Raw genomic sequence first — 27,142 nt, 5'->3', positions numbered from 1 at the left:
AAGTTCAGATATAAGACCTGAGTTCAAATCTTATGCTAACGTTGGTTAATTTAAAGATCTTACCATAACTTCACTAATTTTTCTGCTTCACTAAGAAATTCCAAAACTGTTAAAATTACACACTTGCATACACCATCTGGATGTTTTAACAGAAACTTGAGTAGCTGGGGTTTTTTGTTTGTTTTCTTGTTTGTTTGTTTGTTTTTCCATGCTATGTGTATGTTAATAGATACAAAGCATCTTTGAAAGTAAATCTTTGAAGCATGCAGTGAGGCCAAAATAAAATAAACATAACTGCGCATGCTGGGCATCTAGTAGCCTTTGGTTTATTTTGTTTTTCTTGTGTTTTAATAAGAACATAATACATATTTTTTTTAAATAAACTTCTGCTCCCCCACACTTACTGCCTGATTTCATGTTACATTGGTTGTTTAGGTGTGCTTATGCCTTAAAGGTATAATTAACTCCTGTTTGGAAGTGCCCATGTCTGACATCTAAGTACAAAAATCCCAACCTAATGCTCAGATGGCTAAAGTTAGATAAAATAAAACCCAGTCTGAATTGAAGTAGTTTCTTAGAAAGATATGTGACCATAATCCTCATTTTAGTAACTACATCGCAGAATACGGCAGAAAAACTTTTTTTTGTTTTTGAATCAGATATGATTGCCATGGTACTTCTTGTTCCTTTGAATTCAGAGAAGTAAGTTTAATTAAATTGATTATTCTGAAAAATTAAACAATTATTTAATCCCTTCTATGGGTATTTTATTGCATTTAAATGGTATGTGCTAAAAGACACTCACCCTGATCATTACCAGTTTTGAATATGTAGTTGACTAAGCAATGTACACATCTGGAAAGGTATATTTTGGGCAGTACAGTAATAAAATCTATGAACAAAAGAAAGTAAATGCTACTGACTTTATAGGGTGAATTCACTCTACACAAATGTGGAAGGTTCTAGTATACTGTTTTCCCCTTTATTGAGTCTTTGTTTAATGCAAAAATTCTTTTCACATGTAATTGCTGTGATTATCATTTTGCAGGAGATGTTACATAACACACAAGATTCGAGTCATTTAAAGCAGAAACCTCTTGTGCAAAATGTAGTATGTAGACAGTTCATTAAATTAAGCTTCTGGGTGTAATATTTATTATGTTTATATCACAGCTTAGGCTATCATGATGCTAAGGAAGAAAACAGAATTCACCAAAAAAGTAACTGATGAATATTTAACACTAAAAATAGAATACGAATACACATTAAGGCAACATTTGGTTTACAGTTTTAATTTCTTTTTTAAATACATGTGGTCATAAATATATGATACAAGAAAGATATTATGGAAACACCTCAGGTGGCCCAATTTTTAACTGTAGAAATGGAACTGGTTTAGATACATGTTTTCGAAAATATGATTAATATAAACTTACCTGATACTGTACTATCACAGACAGATCAACAACATGAGGAAATACAAGATTAGAAATAACAAATAAATTACATGATCACATACCTTAAGAACATCTCCTTGGGCTAAATGAAAGGTTCTGGCAGAAATATTGATTCCTTTCCCTGCTTGCACCTGAATGCTGTAAATACATTCATGGTTGTTTTCATAGTTAAGAGGATAATTGGGGGACAGTAAGATTCCTTCATTATTTGTCGTGGAGGCTCCACATTCAGCTGCAATTAAAAGAGAATGTTAGGGTATATTTTAATGGCAAACATAAACATTTTTAGTAATGGTGGTAATGAGAATGTTAATGCAATCTAGTTCAGCATTATTAACATTTATTGATATCTAAAATCTAGTTCTAAATATACATTCATGACAGTGATTGAAGTTTACAAGAATATTTCTAAATGGCAGTACTTTAATAAAGGTATGTTAAATAATATGGAGAGTTATATTAATGGCACATTCTGTAAGTATAATGTTTTAAAGGATCTTTCTTGAATTTTGTTTTGGAGGAAATACACTTATTTTTACTTCTCCAACACAGAAATTCATAAAGACTTGCAAATGAAATGAAAGTAAAAGTATTCTAGAAGTTTATATGTGTATATATTTTATATACATGCACATGTATAAATATACATACATGCAGATACACACATTCTCTCACAAATTAATGAAAAAAACATTTTTTATCTAATATACATTTAATAAAATAACAACATAGCTAAAGATATAAATTACATTAGAAAAAGGGTTAAACTATATCTACCAGATGAACAATAGAAAAAAAAATATTAATAAACAAGTAGAAACAATAGTAACTCCCAGGAGAAAAAAAAAAAAAAATAGACAAAGGAGGAGGACAGAAGAAGGAATGAAATAGGTTTAAGATTAAGAGTTAAAAATTAGTATAAAAAAGCATTAGGTTTAAGATTAAGAATTAAAAATTAGTATAACAAAGCATTTCCAAGTAATACTATTATTATTCCAAAAAATAAACTTTGTAACTAAGGATTTTAATGATTAAGTTTAATTACAAAACCAAAACAAAACAAAACAAAAACAAACCAAAACATAAAATTGTGGCAGGGCTATATTAGGCATTAATAACTAACCTTCATTTACTATTATATTTTGGACTAACATAGTTTTAATTAAGACATTTTTTGTATTGAGATGCCAGGTATTTAAAATCAATGCTGACAAACTATTATAATTCCTTCCTTTTTATTTAGTCCTGATATGTGGTCATTACAGTGCAAGGACAAGAGAATTTCCTCTCTTTTTAAGATATTTAGATTAATTTTAAATTTAACTGTAACACTAAAATTTCCGGGTTTATGTTTGTTTTTCAAGATCAATTCAATATTCTTGCCATTTATCTTACCCAATCTTATAAGCATGCAGCCCAGTCTTTTTGAACAGGGAAATTCATTAGTTTATAATTTCACAAAATAAGTAATTGTATTGTGCAAAACTGTGTGGTACTTTTAATGGTTTGAAAAGATGTTTAAACAATCCATGATATCTATTTTAAGAGCTACTGTTCTTTACTAGCATTATTATAAATTCCTCCCCAGACTTGTTTGAGCAAAATCCAGAATACTGAAATACATATTTTGTATATGAAATATGTACGTTAAATGAAAAAAACCCCATTGATTAACTGTTCTGTCTACGCAGCTAAAACAAACATTGTCCAGAAAGTCAAATCAGGAACAGACTAAAGCAGAAGAAACGCTTGATGACTACGTTTAAATAGATTGCCATACAGAACAAATACTCAAATAATTCAGGTGTTATCACTTTGTCTTAGAACAGCTGGATATATATAATCTAGGCAGAAGCAGAAAACCTTCTAGTCCACAGGATCATGTCTATCCTTTTATTTAATTCTCAAATAAATGGTTATTTGCTACTCTGAAGATGCATAGGTCAGTTTGATTTATAACACATATGAGTAAGATGATTGTAATTTCAAGTTTGTGGGATATCCTTTCCCATTCCAGACAGAAAGAAAAGTCAAAAGGCACAAGGTAATTATGGTATTAAGTTGATCCAAAACCTGGTTTTGTCAGAACTGTAATTCAAAGCAATTTTTAAGAATTTGAACCACAGCAGTGAGCTATCTGTTACGACATTAACTAATATTTGAGAACAATGCTATATTTCCTCTTTAAAAGAAAGGCAATTTTTCATGTCATAATATTTACCAATCTGATTGTACTTTTCTTACTTTAGAGGGAGAATGCTGTGTTCCAAATTGTGAATGCTCCATCATTGGAGGTAGCCAAGGTCAGATTTGATAGGGTTTTGCACAACCAGATCTAGTGAAAGATGTCCCTGCCCATGGCAGAGAGGTGGACTAGAAGATCTTCAAAGGCCCCTTCCAAATGAAACCATTCTGTGATTCTATGTGTGATCTCAATCCTCGTGATAGCAGACAAGAAAGCAAGTTTAGTAACAGCAGTCTTGAAAACCACATGTAAAGGAATTTCTCCCATAGCATTCAGTTATATAATTAAAGTTCCACAGAAGCACACACTGAAGAACACACTGCAGCCCACAATAGTAGCTGCTTTTGTACACTTCTCAGAGGGATTCTCACAAAATCAACAGTTACTGCTTGGCTTCTCTACTTGCCTCCTGCCAGTGCAATTTATGACTAAAAAAACCCCAACCAACAACAACAACAAAAAAAAAAAAACCAAAAAACCCAAAAAACAAAACAAAACCACCCCAAAACAAACCACAAAACACCAAACCCATGAAAAACAGCAGTATAATTCTGAGTAAGTGCTGAATCAAACAGGGAAGATATGTGATTAATATTGTAAGACTTTCAAAACTATACCGTAGGTAGTTCTATCTGCCAATCTCCACTTCTATCTATAAACATGAACACGCAGCTAAGTTGCTTAAAATTACATGGAACTTCTGGTAACCTATGGTTGCCCTCTATTCTTTGATGTTAATATGACAGCATAAATAAAACCCCATAATACTACTATGTGCAGTTAAGTGTTGAGTAAAAAAGTGTCAGGGAAAAAATGTTAATAGAGTTCTTAAGTTCAAAATAAATACATTTATTAAACATGTCATTTGTTTAAAGTGTTTGGAATAGAATTTTAACAAGCATTACAGTGAGTGACAGATAAAGAGACTGAAGAGGCAAATCAGGATAAAATTAATGGAAAATATGTAAAGAGGGAAATATAGAAGAGAGAAAAGGGATAAAACTATTTCAGAAGGAAAAATCGTTGATGAACAGAAAGGCTGTGACCATTAGAGCTGTTACCACAAATGACAAACGTTTCTGCACTGGCTTATACTGTTGCATTTTAGTAACATTCCCTATTCAACAGAGAGGAAATTCAGGTTGTTTTAGTGACAGAGCTTAAAAAACAAACAAACAAAAATACCCCCCAAAATACACTTATTTCAGCTGAAACTTAGAATCTACCCTACACATTTTGCTTGTAGGGAAAAAAAAAATTGGGAAAATATTCTAACATACAGTTATGTTTTTACAAAGGCTCTAATTCAGGTTTATATAAAATACAAGGATGTAACACTAAGATTGAAATAAATCACTGTTTCTGGACTTTAGCAAAAATATAGAATCATGTCAGTACTAGACAGGAAAATAAACAAAAACTTAAAGAAAAATAATGAAAGGAAAATACTGATAAAATGAGTATAAATAAAATTTTGATAAGAAATTACTGTTATGCCTCAGGTTATGAATGTGTGTTCATTCTACCTTTCCATCATAAACCAGATGAGTTTAAACTACTATTTATTAGTGTATTTAAATGCTGTAATGAAGTAAAATGCCTTTGTTATTGTAACCAAGGAATTAAATGCATCTGTTTGGGTAATTTAACCATTCAAAAACAATTATTTAATGAATTGCTTTAAAAAAATGCTCTTTTAAGAGTATTTTGCAAGGTTTCTCACAATTCAGCTGATGAAATCCTCACCAATAAATATTATCGGGGGGAAAAAAAAATAATTGACATGCTGCTACAGGTTGAAATTCAGCCATTATCTTCTTCAAAACAACCCCTTGGAATCAAAACATAAGAGCCACAAACAGTAATTCTGTTTTTCAAAAAGATGTTATCTCTTGGTTAGGAGACTAAGCACATTGCAGCAGCTTGATTGGGCAAATAAGTGGAAGCATTCTAAGGATGACTTTATCTTTAACCAACAGCGGTAGCAGACTGCATATCAACAGTTACTTTGGAATGTGTATTTAAATTCAGTGCTCAACAAACTGTTTCTTATAAAACTGTTAATCTTCAGAAGTTCTACCTCTTCAACTGATGGCAGACATAAGAAAATGTACCCTTGTCAAAAGAGCAGATAACAAGACAATCCTGGAAGGATTAGGTTGTGACTGAAGCATTCTTTTTCTCTGAATAACCTGAGTTATGAGCTCATCAAAATTTTCCAGGTGGTTTTGGTATCCTGACAGAGTTAAGTACAGGGAACCCTATTCTGACGGATAAAATGAAAGGAACATTGTCTTCTTCAATCAGGAAGAAAAGTGTTTTTTACTTTTATTTGATATTGTTCCAAAAGAAATTTCCTTCCATAGACTCAAAAATGACTAACTGCATTTTCTTACTATGTATCTGCAGTACATGCATCTACATCAGAATTGATCTGAACATCAAAAATTCACGTGACTGTGTATTAAATTGACTTTTGATATACTTTGCACATACTTTTTTGTCTGTTATCTGACTGCATTGTTTATGTTATAATGAAATCTACTGTCAGATTTGGGAAAGTCCTGCTTTCAGGAACTATACATAATTTTTCAGCAAGTTAATGTTTCTACTAAAATGGCCAAATGCAAAAGAAATCATTGTTAGAAAAAATCATTTACATTATTACAATTATTTTTCATAATTAATTGCTCCACCTGACAAGAATGAGGAGTCGTCCCATACACTTTTAACAATATGCTGCTGCATTGCAATTGACCAAAGGAGGATGGAGAAATAGCATGACAAATGAGCTTCTCTATTAGTATTAACAATGTAAAATGTATTAAAAACCACACTCTATATTAGGACAACTTAAACAACCAATGTGCACAGTTTGCCTTTAAACTAAATATAACATTCTTACAAACAAACAAACACAAAATAATTTGAGAACTGTTGGCACTTACTGAAAATTTCCACACAGTGAACAGGAACAGTTAAAACTTTATATAGAATATTAAAATGCATAAGAAATGTTAAGGAAGTGCTTATCATATTATAATGCCATTATGATAACTGATGGTGTTAGCTGTATTTTGGCTGTATTTTGCTTTGGTCAGGATATCTTATCCCTGAAGAAAATAACAGAACTACAAAATATGCAGAATGATAGGATAAATATTTGAATGAATAAATTTACTTCTGAAAAACAAAAGAAAGATAAGGATTACTTTGTTCTGAGAGGAATCAATAAGAAATTTACAAATGAATACTACATTTCTTAAACTGAAATTTCATGGTGCCAAAACATAGGGCATACTAAAAAAAAACTTAGTTAAAACTAGCAAAAGAACACTTTCTAAACCCCAAAACTATTAAAAATAACCTGTCTTAAATTTTTTTTTGTCTGCACAGAAATGGATAAAGCTTTGCAGCAAGACTCTAATGGCAATATGGAATAAGATATGCAGAGGGTAGCTAATGTCTCTCCTGCTAATTAAGTAACTTTGCAAATTACTGCAGACATATCTGTGGTAGAATCTTCACTCCATTGGTCCCATAATTGTGTTTCAGTTCACTGCATTTATTTTTTCTCTGATACAATATAACCTTTCAGATATTTCTATTTTTCACTCACCAGGTATTTCCTGAAAAGCACCTTAATTCAAGCTTTGCAAAGAAGCTACATCAGTAAACAGGAAAAAATTGTCAACGTAGCAAAAAACTTTACCAGCAAAGATCCATGTACAATATTATCTGATAAGTGTGCAATGAACATAACATAAATGAATGGATTTGTCTATAGATTTTTAGTGTGTGCTTGTCTCCTTCTCATAATTGTAAGGACTGTCCTTGGAATTCTGTATGACCAGAACATCAGAGACTTTATGACTAACTGAAATAAATGGACAGAAAATGTTATAAGGAGAAACATAAATGCAAGTAGCTTATATGCACAAGAAAAGAAGATTTTAAAATCAGTGTCTTCCAGTTAAGGGTTAGGAGACTGGAAAGAGATTGTATGGTCCTGAGAAAGCCAAAGGAAAAGGCCCTACACAACTGGGAAGCTATGAAGAGATCAGATTATTTTCTTTACATAGACATAGAAACAATTACAGGTTAGAAACTCTGACATGACAGTTATAATGAAAGGTAATGGAACCTGGCTATTGGACAGCCTTATAAGGAGAGGAAGAAAAAAGTAAAGAAAAAAGAAAATGGAAGACATCAGGGAAGAGAAAAAAAAAGACATGAGAAATCCTGGCATAAAAGAGACCACTTCTTATATTTCACTAGAAATAAAGGTAATTCCAAGAAAGCAGTGTGTGTGCTGAATAAGAACACTGCATATAGTTAGTGTTTGAATAAAACATGAAACTAAAGGATAATAGTATTCTTACAGATCTGAAATCATCTTCACTCCATTACTGATTATCAGAAATGTTTAATTTTATCTATTTCATTATTTTCCCTTTAAAGCAACAATAATCGCTTGTTTGTTACTGTCTGTAACACATTTAAAAGAAATTAAATTGCTTCTTGTAAGCTAACTATGGCAGTAAAAATGATAGAGAGCACTAGGCAGAGATATCTAACTCTGAAAGCATCAGAACCACAAATTCACAAACTTAAGATGATACCTGCACATTGTATCACAACCTTGAGACATGCGCCTAAGACGTTGTTGAAAGTGTTGATTAATTAGGACTTAATCCAGAGTTTAGGTTTTCCTTCTAGGAAAATCAAAGCTTCTACAAAAACCTAGAAGTGAACAACTATTCATACTTCAAATATTTTCCAAGAATCTGTTACTCAATAAAAAACCAAAAAGAGATCCACTGTCCATTTTGGAGTTCAAAGCAAGCAATTTAAAGGTTTTTGACCTTTTTAATTTTTTATTTATTTATGTATTTTAGTTATTAGATACATCCATTTATTTACAGATTGTACTGGGTTTGGCTGGGATGCTGTTAATTCATAGTAGCCTATACAGTATGTGTTTTAGATTTGTGACCAAAAGAATGTTGATAACACAAATGTTTTAACTACTGCTGAACAGTGCCTGCTCGACATCAAAGCCCTCTCTGTTTCTCAGGCTGCCCCCGCAGTGAGTAGGCAAGGGGCTGAGAGAGTACACAGCTGTGACAGCTGACCTGAATCGACCATAGAGATATTTCATGGCATAGAGTGTCGTGCTCAGCAATAAAATTGGAGAAGTTATTTTCAAAGAACTCATTGTTTGGTGATCAACTGAGCATCAGTCTGCTGGTGGTGAGTGACTGCCTTTGCATCACTTCTATCTTTTTTTCCCATTACTAATTAAACTATCTTTATTTTGACCCACAACTTCATGGTTTTGGGGTTGCCCTTCCCCGCTCCGCCCCCCCCTTGCTTTTGACCTTCCTATTTTCTCCCTCATCCTGCTCAGTGGAGTGAGCAAGCATCTGGGTTGAGTATTCATGAGTCAGCTGGGGTCAACCCATTCACGTAGATTAAGATCTTATGACATTCAGACTATTTCATAGTCATTTTGTAGACTATTCAAACTATTAGAAATATCCAACCCTAAACCAGTCTCAAAAAAGTAGTCTAGAGCAAAATTTCCTGCTACTACTTTTCCTTTCTTTCTTGTCTCCTATCATGTGCATTTCTGAATGTTTTTGAAAAATTGAGGAATTTGCCTGAATAAGGAAAACAAAACAAAACTACAACAACAAAAATGTTTTATGACTATTAATCAACTGCACAGAAAGATGCTAACAGTAGATCAAAAACTTTGAATAGCTCACCAGTATGGCTGGCTTCATTACAATAACAATACATTAAGATATAAAAATGTGAGTACTGCCTGTGTCTCTTCTGCTTGAAAGTTGTAAGGTCTCTTTTTTTAAAAAAAAAAACCAAACAAACAAACAACAACACAAAAAAACCCCAACAACAACACCACCAACAAAACCCCCACCCAACACAACCCCCTCCCCGACCTTTTTCCAATTCTCCTCTTCCCACTGGGGAGGGGTGAGTGAGCCAGAAGCTGCCCGGTACTTAGTTGCCAGCTGGGGTTAAACCACAACATACTGCTTGCTAATCATGAGAGAGTATATTTAAATAAATATAAAAGATTTCAGAATTTAATCACGAAATGATCAATTTCTCAATTATTACTATGATTTTTTCTTCACACAATATTATTCTTCACACATCTCTAGATGTATTGAAAAGGAACATTCATTTAGATACTAAAACACCAGCCAACGAAAGTGAAACAAATTAAAAATAAAAAAATGCAGTATGTTAACATTTTTGTTAGTTAACTAAAACTACAAGGCATATACTGGAAACACAAGTGATACAATTCACAAGTGACTACAGACACCTCCCCCCAAATGAGCTCAATCATATAGTGGACTTAACTATACTGAGAATACGTACATTTACTATAAAGGTAACTTTAGGATATCAGGAACGCTGTACAGCTATATAAACAAGACACATGTATTTTGTGAACCTCTACTAATCACATAACTAGTGAATGTGGTCATTTGTAATTACCATGTTCATCAGGATTTACAAATAGCAGTATTAATTCTGTAACAGTTACTCAACTTTAGAGCTATTAGCCATTTAACAGAACCAGCTAAATAAAAATACTGAAAATATTTCTGTAATTGTAGAAAAGACTTGCTATAAAAATTATTCCAGCACCGTATCAGTCCTATGAAATTCAGATGTCATCATTTCAGTAGTTCGTCTTTACAAATTCAGTAACAAATACTTGTTTGTTATTTGAACACTACTTTTATATTTATTAAATCTAAATTTAAAAATTTTGGGGTTTAAATCATAATCTCAAATTCAGTGTTGAAAAAATAGTATCTTCATAAATTGAAAAATAATTATATTAATTAAAATACATAATTTATATCCAACTTCTGAGCAAGAAGAGGAAGATGGCTTCTGATTCAATGGTAAATTATTTGGTTTAGCACTTATGACTAGCTACTTTGCTTCAGGACTCAGCACATTGGCCGCCTTCGCTTGATAAATATTCTGGCAAGAATTCCAAATAATGTTATCCACCTATATCTACAATTGCTTTTTTAGTTTCTTTATATCATTAACCAGAACTATTTCCACAATTTAACTAATCTTGACAGGAAAATTACTTATTTCTAATAGGTTTACTTTTTTAAAGTATTATTTTCTGCTAAATGGTCCTTTTTCTTGCACTAATGGAAAAGAGAACTGAATCTCCTCATCTAGTTTACTTTTGCCATTTATTATAGAAAGACACTTTCATCATCTCTCTTTTAATATTAAAATGTGTACAATCTCATTATCTTTGTTCCTAACCCTCCTCTGAACTCCTACAAGCTCTAGAGTATTTTTATGGCAATAGATTTGGAAATATTTTAGGTGAAACTATTAATTACTGCAAGCAGTCTCTGTCCCCAGTCTTCTATACAAATAGCCATATCATTTTTATTGTGTTTTCAGTGTTTTTAGGTCAATTTCCTAAGTAAAGCCATTCATTTAGAATTACTGAGAAGTACAACTGCAATGAGTTTTTTCTTCTTTCCCATTCATGGCATCTATCAACCTTACATTTATTTTATTATACGGTTTATCTGTTCATTCATCTAGCTTATAATGTTTCTCAGATTCTTCAACATTTTCTTCTGGTTGTAGCTATTCAAATCAAATGCTATCATTGAGTTCACTTCCAGATCATTAATTAACATATTAAAGCAGGATAGAACTAATACAAAATTTGAAACATTAATTTAATTATATGATCAATTTTTAGCATGCATACTCTTCACTTTTTCTTCTTACAGATATTTTTTAACTAATTAATTAATAGGATCTCACATGAAAATATTTTCAGTTTTATTGAAAAAAAGTTGGCAAGTTTTTTATATGTTAATTGTCTGTAATTGTAATGAAAAAACTAAATTACTATTTTTCTTTACAGCACATAGAGCACTGGATGAATGCTGGTATGAAACTCTGACTCATGAAGACGACTGTTTTAACTGATGGGCTAGCCTTTTGCTATGTCTGCCCGAGGTGGAAGAGGGAGATGAGAAGAGTGATAATTTACCTAGAGTTTTGGCCAGGTAAAAAATGGTAGAAGAGATAGGTATAACCAGAAGAGACACTGAATACATGAACCTATAAACATGTACTACCAAAATGAGTTATAAGAATGAGGATTATTTTATTTAACTGCATGGCAAATTTCAAGCAATCTAATGGATCTGATAAGCCAAATCACAGTGTATTTTAAGGATTGGAAACAAAAAAAAATAGTAAACATTGACCAGTAAAATACTGTTAATCCATTAAATTCAGCCTCTTCCTGTTTAAGTAATTTTCAAAAGATATTTATGATTCCATTGATTTTTCAAATTTTGCATTTAGTCAAGTTCAGTATTACCAGTAGTCCAATATACTGCAAAGTCCACTTATAGCCCATGAATGACATATGAACACCACCAGAAAAATTGATTCTTATTGGTCATAACTTCTGTGCTTCTTAAGAGTCTTAAAATCAGAAAAAAATCAGGACCATGTCAACTAGGAACCAGGAATCAGTCATAGATAACACCGATTGTTCTGACACCCTAATTTTTCCTTTATTCTTTCTGAAGGCTGCAAACACTATCTGACATCACATGACTAGAACTGTGACTATCATGTGAATTGAAGCACTTTTATCATATGCTAATGAAGCACATTTACACATTATTTGTGTCTACACTGCTAAATGCATCCACCCCTGGGAGGGACCCCTGGATTGCAGGCTAAGTGGTGAAATATGGCATCCGTCTACATTGCTCAGAGCTAAGTCTATCTAGAGAAGCCTGAGCATGTCTATAACAAATACTACATGTTAGTGAGTGTCCTCTAGGTTCTGTGTGGTGACGCTGCGGTCCAAAAGTGTGACTATATTTTTTCGTGTGTTCAGAACATCCAAAAATATTTAAGAACAGTACTACATCCAGAATACTAGTGGGGTTTTGTTGCATGAAGTTAAACAAATATGCAATATAACATGAAGATTGGCATGATGGTCTGACAGTGATTGAGGATACAAAACAGGCTTTGATTGTGCATGTCAGCAAAAACACTGTTAGGAGGTCGCCACTGGCAAAGGAGACCAAGACTACTGCAGTCTTACCCACCATCACCTATTGGAAGGGTATTCTGTAGTGAACTGCCTTATCCACAAAGTTTTGTTTTAAAGAAAACAAAATGGTTGACACGTGAAAAGACCACAAAATGAGTTAAAAATTATGAAACTTGTACTATCAAAGGACTAAGACATAGCTGAAAGTAGAAACCTAAGATATGTAACAAAAGTGCACAGGTATTAGTTATAAACGTTTACTAAGAAAACAGACAAAATATCATGACCCACAGGACTCAACTATACTTATCAAGAGCAAATAGGATCAAGAACATAGGGAAATTCAAGTTGGGAGGGACCTTAGGAGGTCTTTAGTCTGGCCTCCTGGTCAAAGCAGGCTCAAGCCAAATGTCACAGCAGGTGTTCAGGGATTCAACCAGTTGGATCTTGAAAACCTCCAAGGATGGGAACTGCATAGACTCTTTAGGCAATATGTTCCACTGTTCAAGATTTTCTTTGTGAAAAGGTTTCATTTATTTTCAGTCTGAAACTCTTACTTCAGTTTATGCCTTTTCCTTTCATTTTTCTGTCATAATCTACCATGAAGAATCTCGCTCTATCCTCTTAATGATCTCACAGCTACTGAGAACTGCTATTAGGTTCTCGCAAGGCTTTCTTTTCTTGAGGCTGAAAAGACAAGTTTCTCTCAGCCTTCACCACTGGATCAGTACTCCAGCTTCCAACCATCTTTGTGGCCCACCACCAAACTTGTTCCAGTTTATCTATTTCTGTCTTATATCATATTCTTGCAGTGACAAGCTGAACACAAATACTATGAATAGTGGTTGGTTCCCATTGAGGTTGTGTGTACGTGAAAGTGTATATAAAATCAGAAGTATTAAAGCTCATGAATCACTTTGGCAGGAAATGCCAAAGACAAGCAACAGTAACAATGTGTGTTTTTCTGAATCTAATAGAAGTGGTCAACATGAATTTCTACTCTCCAGTTGTTTGAATTTCATTGTTATGTTATATAAATTAAGCACCATATTGACAAAGGCGGTATATTTATATTATTGACAAAAGCACCATATTTACGGGGCCGGGGGGGGGGGGGGGGGGGGGGCGCGGGGAATGGCTGATTAAGTCATTCTACTGGAAATCATCTTTCAGTTTTGAAGATAAGGAGAAAATACATTGACTGGAAAAGAATTTACTCCTTGTGTTCCAGCTCTTCTCTTAATTCCCACCCCCCCCAAACACAAACATGAACATTATTTTCTATGTCATGAAAACTAAATAACAATGTTTTTCATTTATGCTTCTGCACAAGCTCTTCTTTGCAGATAATTTACCAATTCATTTCCAGTATACTAACTTCCAGAAATTTATTACTAAAATTTAACCCGTCTTCACAACTGTTCATTATTAGTATGGTTAAAAATTCATCAACCCCAACACAAAAATAACTGTTATTTATGCATTACACTGACTCAGCTTCTAAATCATCTCTTACATACATACATTAATGTATATACCAAATTCAGAACTTTTGTTATACCAAAGTGAGCACAGGAATAGTTTGGATATTAAAATTTTGATACAGTAACTAACACTGGATAAAAGCAAGCACATAATCAATCAATAGTTATTATACAATCAATATCTGAAACTTATATTTTACTGTACAATTCAGTATGAAAAAATTAAATACTTAAATGCACATCGATACAGATATTTTCATATATAAACCTTTCAAAATAGCATATACTCATAAATAAGACAATTAAGTAACTATCCTACTCTTTATAGATTGTGGGTTTTTAACAGTTTTCAACAGAATTTAAAATCAAGGCATTTAGGAAGAATTCAGCTCAGAAAACATCAGCCATTAAAAGTTAAGTTTCTAGTCAAAGCTATGTATGTAGGCTACCTCTACAGTGAGTAGAGTGTTAGGAACCACCAGAAAGTGTTTCCTCTCAGTTATCTTAGTTACCATATTAAAACCAGAATAACTGTTCTGAGGATATTCTGAGGATACAGTTCTCAAACTTACAAAGCCCAGGTTGACTGCACTCCTATACATGGACCTGATTTTATGAAGTAACTCTGGTCTATATGCTACAACTACACTTAAATGATTTTGTAATACACTTATCACTTGGAAGCTTGCAATTACAAAAAAAAGTCAATTATTTGGCATCTGAATTGGTAAATGCTGGTATAAATTTATAACCAGTTTTCCTAACGTACTAATCAAAATAAGAGTAAGCATTGTGCCCTCATTTTAAAATTCTTTCAAGTACAGACTATGAAGTGCACTGATAGTTGTAATACTAAATACATTAAGTAAATATTAAATAAATTTGACTAAGGAAATATGGAGAATGTGACAGTACATTTAAAAGTAAGAGGTGTATTACCATGCTTTTCCATGCTGTAAATCTGCAGATCCATGGACAATGACTACACATACAAGCAAATGAAAGCAGCTGACCACGTACCCACACACCTTGGCAGAGGTGCACTCCATACTCGTCGGCCACCACCAAGACAAATAATCTCAGAAGCTCCTTCTAAACGATATCCAGATGAACAGGAGAATGTCAGAATATCTCCCACTCCAAAATTAAATCCTATCCTGTTACCAAATTGTGGGATCCCAGGATCTTCACAAGGTTCAAGATTATACTCTGAAAACAAGAGAGCAACTCAGCTTGTATGAGTGAGAACAGCATGTTTTCTAACAGTCATATTTGTCATCTTGCAGTCTAGTAATTTCTGTGTATTTCCATCTGACTGTCAATCCAGATTTCAGATTTAAAACCAAAATGAATGTGTAAATGGTAAATTGGCAATTATACTACATTAAAAGTAAGACTAATGAATACATTCACAATGTTTTTAAGATGCGTAACACAACATGCTTTATCACTCTTGTAAGAGCCATAAACGTCCCAGGTACATAAAACAAATGACAACAATGACCCAGTATAAATGCCTAAATAATTGACACTTGTGCTTATCTGGCATTTCACTAACTGAAATTAGACTAGTTCTGTTTCCTTCCCTCGCTTGATAATGTGTCTTAAGAGTTTACTGCCATGATATTTATCACGTAGCGGAAATGTCTATACAGAGGCACAGAGATTTGCTTGCTTTGGAATTGCTGCACTTAGGAAACAACTTGTACAATTTTACAATACAGTACATGTATTCATCAAAATCACTTCAATTTTAAACTTCTCACCTCCTTAATATAAAATATTGAAAAAAATATTTTTCAGAAGCCCGGTATGACAGGTATTTCCTTACCAGAGAAAGAAATATTAAATCCTTCATATGATATTGAGAAATCTGAAATAAAGCGCAGCTGAGCCCTGAAATTTCCATAGAGACCAGCATTGATAGGTGAAGGAAGCTCTGAGCCAGTCAGACGTGCTAATGGCTGTGTGAAACTGCCATTCTCTGTTATTAGTAAGTAGTCATGATGATCTTCCAAATGAAACGTGTAGAAGGTGAACTGCACACCTATGAGAAAATGTAGAATTAGATTTACTTATCACATGGTTAACATCAATGTAATTAAGCTAAGGATTAAATTCATGCATTTCATTATGAATCACGGTTCAGAAAATTAAGATACTAGAATTTTTCTAAAAACTAGTAAAAATTTCCTGACTTTAGTATTGAATTATCTTGGCAGCAGGACTTTTTGTTTTGACACACCTTTCATTTTGCCTTTAGCTGCAAAATATGGATGCTTGATTTATAGAATTCAGAGACATACACTTTAATTTTTTATGTAAAATCCAATGACGCACCATGTATGTTCAAAATTGCAAACTGTTTACGGCAGAATGGGAAAGATAAACCTTATTTCTTGCAGGAAGCAGTATCCTTGTATAGCAGCAGTAGAAGTTATAAAATAGATGATGTATTCTAATAGCACATACAGTACAGCAGCATTTCCTCCCCAAAAAAAGGGAGGTCTCCTAATAAGATGTGATATATGTCAACAGTATGGTTGGGTTTTTTTGCAAACCATCAGATATAAATCACACATCTAGAAAGGAAGATATATACTGGAACACAATACAAATAAAAAGACTTAAAGGTCAAGACACAGAATTAAGTTACTTTTTCTGCATTTCTGTAACTAAGAGTTTGACCATGATCTTCAGGCAGAATGCACAGAAAATCAAGAAAAAGAAACAGGCTAAGACATTCATTACCTTAAGTGATTGTGGAGACCTCTAATACAATATTTCTTTCAGTATTATCATATACATTATAAACCAATGATTCAGGCTTGAAGCTAGATATACTGTGCTTGACTCAGTTTTCTACACATAGGACCCTCATGCCCCTTTAGGTGTTGGACGTTATCTTTTCTAGACTTCATGTGCACCTTCAGAAGCTCTCGATAAATTTCTTTTGTAGTTTTCTTAACAATACTGGATCCCTGGGGTTGTCTGAATGGCATTAGACATTTATGTTAACGCAACTCAATCATACCTAGTAAACAGAGATTGTAAGGGTATCTGGAATGTAAGGACACTTGGTTTATGAAGATACCTAGTCAAGGACCTTTCAGTGTCGAAAGAAAACACAAGAAATGAGAGAAGTGATAAATTATACACACACACACACATTTTAATGATCAGGATTTAGTGGAGACAGTAACAAAGACAACTCAAGTTTCTCATAGATGGGCCATTGAATGTACCACCCAAATCTCATAGCAGTTCAACCAGAACTTAGTGACTGGTTAGAATGGGGAAAAGAAGATTTTCTTGGGTCTCATGGAGAGTAGAAATTTACTGTGGACTATTTGAGGGAATTTGTGAAGTTATGTAAAACTTAATATGAGATTTTAAAATGGCATTTGTAGGCTGCAAAACTTTTTGTGGGACATTTTGGGCCAAAAGCAGGTGAGGGGAGGGATCATGGTGGATAGGGGAGAAAAAAGTGGGAAAATAGAGAGTTGAGCCTCTTTTACTAAGCCCTGCACCTAACCACCACAGCCTGTCCTCTGTTCTTTTTAAACACTGTTCCTGACTGTTTATTGTGCAAGTGTGTCTTCTGTCCCAAGTGTGAGAACATGTGTGACCACCAGCGAACATCAGCATGGGCTGCCTGGTGAGCAGGGTGAAGTCAGGGCCAACTGGAAAAAGGGCCATTGGTCACAGGGGACCAGTACCTGGACGGACTAGGATCTGGGGGCTGAGTCCTAAGCCATGAACCTGGAAGGTTGTGGGAGCACATGGATTAGCATGTGTGAATCTGTGCCAATCTTAGCAAACTTCTGTTCCCTTCAGCCCAGCTGGTAAAAGAGGATTTGTCTGCCTGCGATGTCCATGGCTGTTTCAGTGGTCTTGGTGTTTCTGTGCATGCCAATGAAGACATTTGTCTCTGTCAGTGTTTGTGTGACCAGCTGTATATGTGTGTGTGCACATATTAGCACCTTTGAAATACATGCTTAGTCTTGCTGTCAGCCGGACATACAAATGGGAGCAAAAGAGAAATTCCTTAGATCTTAAAGACCTCTAGATTGTGTTTCCCTTTAAAGAAACTAGAAAACTACCAGCTTTTTCAAGTTGGTATCTCTTTCTCTTCTTATAGCTCCACCTCCTGCCCACCTCCCATTTGCCGTAGCTTGCGGATCCAGATAAACATATCCTTACTTAGTAGCACTGATATAAACGTTACAGGATAGTATTGTGTTTTATGCATAGGATAAAACTAGATAATCCAAGAAATCTATTCTGGATTTTAAAAACTCTTAATTTAATGATTACAAGAGCAAAGCCATTCATCTGCTTTGAGCATCCCAGATGGCAATAAAATGGCAAAAATCACACACTGCTTTTCAGACTCAAAGTTAGGTTACCAACATTTTGAGCTAACACCATGAGATAGATACATATATATAGATATATATATATATAGATATAAATAACAGGGCTGAAATTCAGGTCATATTTGTTGCATTTACTGCACTCCAAATTAATTTTGGCCCTTTCTATGCATGCATGTATACTGCAAGAACAAAGTCAGATATGCAAAGGAATATTTTATGGTAGTAACCCAAAATAATGGAGTTCCTGTAAATCACAGCTGAGTTTCACTGAGCATTGTTCAAACACCAAACTCGAGGTTTAACTCAAGGGAATGTTTCAATCAGTTTTCCAGATTGCCATGACATTTCTAAGCAAAACCCCAAGGTATAACCCAGTGGTAGCTGTACAATTTAGTTTTCTTAAAAAAATATTCTAATCACATTAATATATGCTGTGTGACAGATTGTATCTTCTCCAGAGAAGAATTTTAAAAGATATGTTCAGGTAGATACCTTCTCATTCTGCCTCACATGCCCCTTTCTTTATAAAGGGAATATTTAAAATCTGAAATGAAGATGGGAAGACATAACACTGTACAGTCATTTCTCAATATTGCCATCCAGACTGTCAGGGGATGAGTAAATTAACTGTTCTATTAGTAAATGATTTAAAATACACCACTGATATTACACAAATTTCATTTCATCAAATAACCACAGACAAAATACAATAATTATTGTCATGATAGATGTTTCCTTTCCTCTTCGTAAATAATACAAATTGCTAGACATATTAACCATATTTAAAGTGCATGTTCCATTCCCTAGGTAACAATTTTTTAAAAAAATAAAATAAAATAATACCAAGCTTTAATGAACATTCAAGAATCATAATGCTGGTCCACATGAACACAAATGAAAAATCATTCCAGAATTCTATAAGTTTAGATACACTTGAACAGTAAAATTAATATATAAATTAATATTGCAGATTATTAAAGGCAGTATATACAAACACAGAAATTGTTTTTCTTAGCAATACAACATATCCAAGTGTAAAATACAAGTCTTAACTAAACATACGCATTTAATTGCTTGCTACTATGTAACAGCAGTATGAAGTTGTAACATAAATATGTGTGTTTAAAGAAGTATCCCACAGCATTATGGAGCTAATAGTTATATACATTTTCTTGGCAATCCGACATGAAAGTACAAATTAAAAAAAAAAAAGCTAGAGAAAAATAATTATTTTTTAAAAATCGTATCACTAGTTGATGTCCAATAGAAGATACTCCTTGAGATTCTGAAGATGGAATTAAATTAGATATGAAATAAAGCAGAAAATGAGATTTTCAGAGCAAAGGTTTTCTCCCTTACTTTAAAATAACCCATTCATGTGTGTTGGATTAATTTTCCCAAGTGGTAACTATCTAAGACTTAGTCACTCAGTTTCCCCATGGACAATACATCTGGGGACTATATAAACCCCCTGGACATCAGATGATAAAGTTAAATAGGCACCTTCAGGAGATGGCTCATTCCATCTACTTTAGATACTTTTTTCAGAGTGAGATGACTCATATACTGAAGACATACATACTTGTCCATTAAATACAGAAGTGCCTAATGGACTAGTTTACTCAGACAACAGAACTTTACCCTTAGAAGTTTCAAGTTACATTAAGTAAGCCTGTGACTTACTGCCATAAAAGGAGAACTATCTGCCTCATGCAGTACTACAGGAAGAACTTACAATATTAATAGCTTTTTGCAAACAAGAACAAAATATGAGAAGTTAATATATTTCCTATTTCCTACTCACAGCAAATCTCTTCAGTTGTTTCCAGCAGATCTTTGAGCAGCATGAATCAAAATGCCCAAGTCAAATTACAACATAGCATTCATATTTATTTTTATGATAATATAAAACTTGACACAAACAAGATTTGTATCAATATATGTGTGTATACGTAAGTATCAGTGTGTATGTGCTTCTAAATATGTATGTTTATACTATTGCTCTCTCTGTATATTGTATATCTGCATGTGTTTTCTCAGATGTCTGATTATATATGGTGTTTTTTCAATAGCCTCACATAAAATGTAACCATATTGAGACTTTCAGCTTTTACTTATCCCAAGTTTTAAGTATTTCTCTAGATGAGTTTTCAGTAAAAAAAAGATTTAATAATAAGAAAAAGATCATTTTTTCCAAGTGCTTTCCTTCATAATCACATTTTTAATTTAAGAAAAATTAATAGTGTTAATAAAATGTCTTTCAAGAATCCTGAAAATTTTGGCTTAATCTGGGCCCATGTTTACTGTAGAATTTGCATAATTCTCAGTCACATATTACTCCATGAAGCGAAACTTTTAACCACCTCTGTTTTTCTCTTCATTGTCCAGATTATAGTTTGTGTTGGTAATCCAATGGCTTTTCAGATAGGGTGCAAACTAAATGACTACAGGGCTAACCGTTTTCTTACACTTTTCATCAGTCTTTCTTGCTTATTCAGAAGAACAGTTATATTCTTCCCACATCCTTTCTCAATTGCAAAAGATCCATAGTACCTTATATTCCTGCAACTCTAAAAGACATGTATTATACCTAGAGGTAACAAGGGCAAATGTGGCATCTGATGTAGGCTCAGTAATTTCAGAGTACTTCTTCAACTGTGAATATTTACAAGCAAATTATATTGACACAATGGCAACATTCAGTAGTAAAAAGAGACTGCAGAATAGCTGGAGCAGTAATTTTGAGAGATACACTTTGCCACTTTTAACACTTTAAGGAGTTTTAAATGGGACATCCAGTCAGAGTGATTTAACATCTAGATGAGGAATTATCATGCTATTTGTACAAAACAGAACAAGGGGATCACAGAGCAGCACAATTCTCTGTGAGGGAAGTCTTTTTATGTTATCAATAACTCTTTCTTAGAGGAATACATCAGCAGTATATTTTGTTACAGTTTTCATGCCCTCACAGAGAAAACTGATGAAATCCAGAATTGAACTTGCCTTCCTTCTCTCTTTCAGTCCTCCTTCTATATTCTTTCCAGTGTTACAGATGCAGTTCTCCTTCTTAAGTTCTTATCAGCTCAACCTATATATATAGTTTCTCTTGTGACACCTATCCTAATTTCTGTCCTTCCCTTAAAATTAAATTCTTATGCTTCTCTAGCTGTTTCCACTCATAGTACAAGAATACTACTCAGTCACTCCTGTACTTAAAATAAAATATCAACATGAATATAAAAGTTTGACCCATTTCTTCTTATCTAGTTCCCCAAGCTTTCGCCTAAAAGCAACTAGGATGCACTTTTTCAAGGAAATTTTGCTACCTGGAAATTCCGACTTCCATTTGTGTCCTAAGCATTTTTTAACCCCTCCTGCATGTCTTCTATTTTTTTCTTTGAAATAACTCTTACTAAGATCCTTTCTCTGAGAAAAGTTAAAACCAGTATTACATGTTTATTCTAAAACCTGCCTTTAACCACCCTTTTGTTGAAAGTCTCCTGTCCCTCAGTTTCTGCGATCACTCATGATATAATTCTTTCTTACCTCTCAAATGTTCTCTTACTGAGTTTCATTATTTTTCCCCCTCTACATTTATTTCTAAGCTATATTATTTATTCAATCCATAACTGCATATTAAACTGTCATTTATAAGCTGCCACCCTGAAAATGTGTCTTGGTAAGCTGAAACAGTTTCTTTTCTCCAAAATAATAGGACTTTATGCACCTTGAATACTGTGTTCAATTTGGGGCCTTTCACTTCAAGAAAGACATTGAGGTGCTGGAGCATGCCCAGAGAAGGACAACAAAGCTGGTGAAGTGTCTAGAGAACAAGTCTTAAAAGAAACAGCTGAGGGATCTGGGGTTGTTTAGTCTGGAGGAGACTCAGAGGGGATGTTATTGCCTGATATTGGGAATTAGATATTGGGAAAAATTTCTTCAATGAAAGGGCGGTCAAGCATTGGAACAGGCTGCCCAGGGAGGTGGTGGGATCACCATATTTGGAGGTATTTAAAAAACACCTATTTGCAGTGCTTAGCAACATGGTTTAGTGACAGACTTGGCAGTCCTGGGTTAATGGTTGGACTTGATCTCAAAGGTCTTTTCCAACCTAAATGATTCTATGATTCTGTGATTTTCTTCCTGACATTTCTGACATAGTCCACAGCTAGTCATAATGTAAAATTTAGCATAATAAGAACTCTTTTAAAGCACTCCCTTCATTAAATTTATTCCTTTTTACGTCATAATATGAATAACAACTTCATTTTTCACTTCAGATTCTTCTGTTGATACCAAATCCAAATATCAATGACTACTCCCAGCTAATCTTTTTCTAAGATAAAGCATTTTCTCATCAACACAGAAAAAGCATTCACCCTCTTTCACCTGTATGAATTAATGTGCACACAACAAACTATCTGTTATTTGTAGCGTAAACTGTTTCTGACTTTCTGTTCTGTGGAAAGTATTAGGGCCTAGTCCACTTCTGAAATTCTAGGAAGGACTACAATAGGAATAAACAAAACCAAAAATCAGCAACACAAATCTTACTTCATTGCTGCTAAGCTAGATCTACATGTGTAGCACAGAACACTGGACTTCCCAATTTAAAAGAAAAAAAAAAAGTGGAAAAAGGTAAAAGGATTTATTTACCTTTTCCATGGGTAACATCCACAGTCCATGTACAGTTCAGTGAATTTGGATACAGATCCGGATAACCAGGGGACAAAATTGTTCCACTAGGTCCTCTAACATCTCCACCACATAAAGCTAGAAATAACAAAGAAAATAATAATAAATAACTAATATAAAACTTACAAATGAGAGAAAATGTAAGAAAACATTTAAAAAAGAAGGACTTCTGGATTTAAACCAGCATAAAAATAGTTGATCAAATGATTTAACAACTCTACATATAACTTCAGCCTATTTTTACACAATATGAAAAGAAATATAATTAATGGATACTTAACATGTGTTTTAATAGGTACTAAGAAAATGAAAAGTGTGTTTCCTTAGCTGTTTTTTCACATTTTCTTGAGACTATGAAAGTCATTCATTCAGGAAGATTAAGGCAGAACACAGAGACAAACAATATAAATTTAGCCAGAAGATAAGGTGGGAGGCTTAAAATTGTGTACAGTGGATTTCACTATTGAAGAATTACTGAGTGAATACATTATTACAGGGAAATATTACATGCTTTCTTGTATCTAATTATTGGATATGCATCTATATAATGCAAGTGATAACGATAATTGCCAATATAAGTTATTCTATAGTGTCAATAGTCACTTTATGAAATTAATCAGTAACTGAACAATATAAAAATTAAATTACATCTTGAATTAATAACAAATACAAAAATGAAGTTATTACAACATTGGCACAAATATCTTAACAATTCAATGTTTACATTTTAATGGTGAATTTTCCAATCCACAGACTCTTGAAATACTAAATTAATTAATTTTTTAGTAACAAAGAGTCTTTTATACATCAGAATTATCTTTTCTCAGTAACAGTGATTAAAACTCAGTACCAAGTAAACTTATTAACTCATAGTTTTCTGAATATAGATTATCTCAAAGGGCATACCTAATGAAATAAATTAGGTGGGGTTTTTTTTCCCTTCAAGATTAAAATTCCTTTTATTTTAATTAACCTAATTATATGTATTACTTCATTTATTTTGTAGAAATGTTCCAGGATACCAAAAAAAAAAAAAAAAAAAAAAAGTGAACTATGTTACTGCCAACAGATTTAAGTCAAATAATATAGACTGTTTTAGAAAAGTTGATTGCAATTCTTCATATAAGCAGATCTTCCAAAGTAATTAACTCAAACTCTCCCTTTTCAGCCTTAACTAGTCAAAGTTCTCAACCATTGTCTTTTCAGAACCTTTATTGGCATCAACAGTAGTTTCTCTGAGCCTGCAACTTAACCTCATGTGGTAATAAATGGAGTTCAATCCAGCTGGCGGGCCAGTCACAAGTAGTGTTCCCCAGAGCTCAGTACTGGGGCCAGGCCTGTTTCATATCTTTGTCAACGATCTGGACAAGGAGATTTGAGTGCACCCTCAGTAAGTTTACAGATGACACCAAGCTGGGGGAGGGTGTTGGTCTGCTGGAGGGCAGGAAGGCTCTGCAGAGGGAACTGATGGGCTGGACCAGTGGGCCAAGGCCAATGGTATGAGGTTCTACAAGGAGAAGTGCTGGGTCCATCACTTGGGTCAGAACAACTCCATGCAGCACCACAGGCGTGGGCAAGAGGGAATGGAAAGCTGCCTGGCAGGAAAGGATCTGGGGGTCCTGGCTGACTGAATATGAGCCAGCAGTGTGCCCAGGTGGGCCAAGAAGGCCAACAGCATCCTGGTTTGTACAGGAAACAATGTGGCCAGCAGGACTAGGGAAGTGATTGTGTCCCTGTACTCGGCACTGATGAGGCCGTACCTTCAATACCATGTTCAGTTTTGAGCCCCTCACTTGAGGAGGAACGTTGAGGTGTTGGGGCATGTCCAGAGAAGGGCAACAAAGCCAGTGAAGGGTCTAGAGAACAAGTCAGAAGGAACTGCTGAAGGACCTGGGGTTGTTTAGTCTGGAAGAGACTCAGGGCAACCTTATTGCTCTCTACCTAAAAGGTAGACAGTTAAGCAGACATTTGTCTCAAGGAAATACACACATTTTTCAGACATTTCAGTAGCACTGTGAGTGTTTTCATGAAGGTAAATAACTTCTCATAATGAGGTCAATGCATTGCACACCAGCACTATCTTTAGGTCACTGATTAAAAAGGAGTATACATTTAATTACTGTTTTCTTACAAAGCAGAAATGGAACTTCATCCTATATCCTAGGATGAAGATCACCTTATTTTGCCTAGCTAAATATGTTTGATTGTTCTAACTAACCACATTTTTATTTTAAACATGTATATTTGTCTGGGTAGCCTTATGATTTCTTTTTGTGTGCTGTTTCTCCTGACAACTTGCTAGACTTTTTTTGGCCTAGTTGTAGGATGGAAATTTGCAGATCCAGTACCATAGGCCGAAACAGGACATTCTAGGACCACAACTGCCCAGTCTCCTAATTGTGCCACAGGGGAATAACCTCCCAGCATACTAATTTTCTTCCTCACTTCTCTGAAGAGACAATGAAAATAACCACACTATCCACTTATCACCGGATATTATATTTAGACATTAGTAAAACAGAATCAGGGCTATGATAGCACGTTATTAGGGCTTCTGATAGTTAACTACCTACTTTGTCCATATCTTAGGTATTAACAAAGAAAATGTAATCAGTTTTTATAATAATGGGAAATGGCCTAAACAAATAATGTAATTTACAGTGTGTATTTTGAAAACCTTTCAGGAATGGAAATGGTGACAAAACATCTACAGCATGCCATCAGGCACTGAGTGTAACTCTATGAAGGCTAGCAGATGGCAAAAAAAGGCACCGAGAGACCAGCATTATACAAAACAAAGCCAAGTTGACATATCTGAAATATAAAATGTGTACTGGCCCTGATAAGATGGCAAACAGCCCAAGCATGTAATATCACTACTAGTATCTGACTTTTTCAGAGTGCAAAGGAAAACAGAAACACATTAAAATAAAAACAGCAAAAGATAAACTTCATACATTTTTCCACATTCTACAAGGAACCTTTCTTTCACTTTATGTGATTATAGAGAGATAGAGGCTAGGAGACACAAAGTAGAATGAATACATAAGCAAATAAATGAAGCACTATCTTGGTGTTCTAAATTGGAAAACAGAATATTGTATTGCTAAAACTCTAATTAATAATTTGTTATGCAAGCAGAGAAGCTGAATCAAGACATGTCTAATATTTCCCCTCCATTACTATTTTTTCAGAATAGTGAGAAACAAAATAGCACAAAAAATAGAGAACAAAATACAGAACTGATTCTATGAAATACGGATAGGTACCTGGATGTATAGAATAAAGTACTTCTATAGCACTGTGGTAATCAGGTATGATGTGACAATTTAAGAAGCAAGGTATGGATAACTGTGAATGAAGATTAAAATTTAATAGTGCTCAGCGGCTAAGCCAGTTGTTTAGGGGAAATAAATTCTTACAATGTTGGGCTGATTACTTACACTTTCTTTTGTTGTAAATGATCATAACTGCATTCATTTTGCTCAGAACATTATCAGTCTTAAGAAAGACTGACAGCAACCAAGCCTAGCTTAGAAAATGGCCCTATGTAGTTTGAAAATAATTTTTGGCCTAAACAATTTTAGAACCTTTATTCAGGCTGCTCATAAGTATCTCAGTGGGAGACATGCAAGCTATGCTTCATCCCTGAAATACATGAATAGTTGTAATGAAAGCACTTGTCATTCATACAAGTTCCATTTCAGGCCATATTTCATGCTGCTATGAAACTGTTACAGAAAATCAATCTTCCAATACTAGAA

The 27,142-nt window shown here is 33.9% G+C and overlaps 1 protein-coding gene across 3 annotated transcripts in view; it reads right to left on the bottom strand.

The window, feature by feature from the left end:
• Positions 1-27,142, bottom strand: part of CSMD3 (CUB and Sushi multiple domains 3) — a 726,530-nt gene that overhangs the window by 255,263 nt on the left and 444,125 nt on the right. For all 3 annotated transcript variants that reach the window (XM_055706136.1, XM_055706138.1, XM_055706139.1), the window contains 4 exons: positions 23,340-23,456; positions 16,133-16,348; positions 15,322-15,510; positions 1,520-1,689 (listed from right to left, as the gene is read on the bottom strand). In XM_055706136.1, the coding sequence (XP_055562111.1) occupies positions 1,520-1,689; positions 15,322-15,510; positions 16,133-16,348; positions 23,340-23,456 (692 nt within the window). The remainder of the gene's footprint in view (positions 1-1,519; positions 1,690-15,321; positions 15,511-16,132; positions 16,349-23,339; positions 23,457-27,142) is intronic.

Source organism: Falco cherrug, chromosome 3, assembly GCF_023634085.1.
Source record: "Falco cherrug isolate bFalChe1 chromosome 3, bFalChe1.pri, whole genome shotgun sequence".
NCBI lineage: Eukaryota > Metazoa > Chordata > Aves > Falconiformes > Falconidae > Falco > Falco cherrug.
The sequence above is the reverse complement of the archived record's forward strand: the minus strand, read 5'-3'. Positions and strand labels throughout refer to the sequence as shown.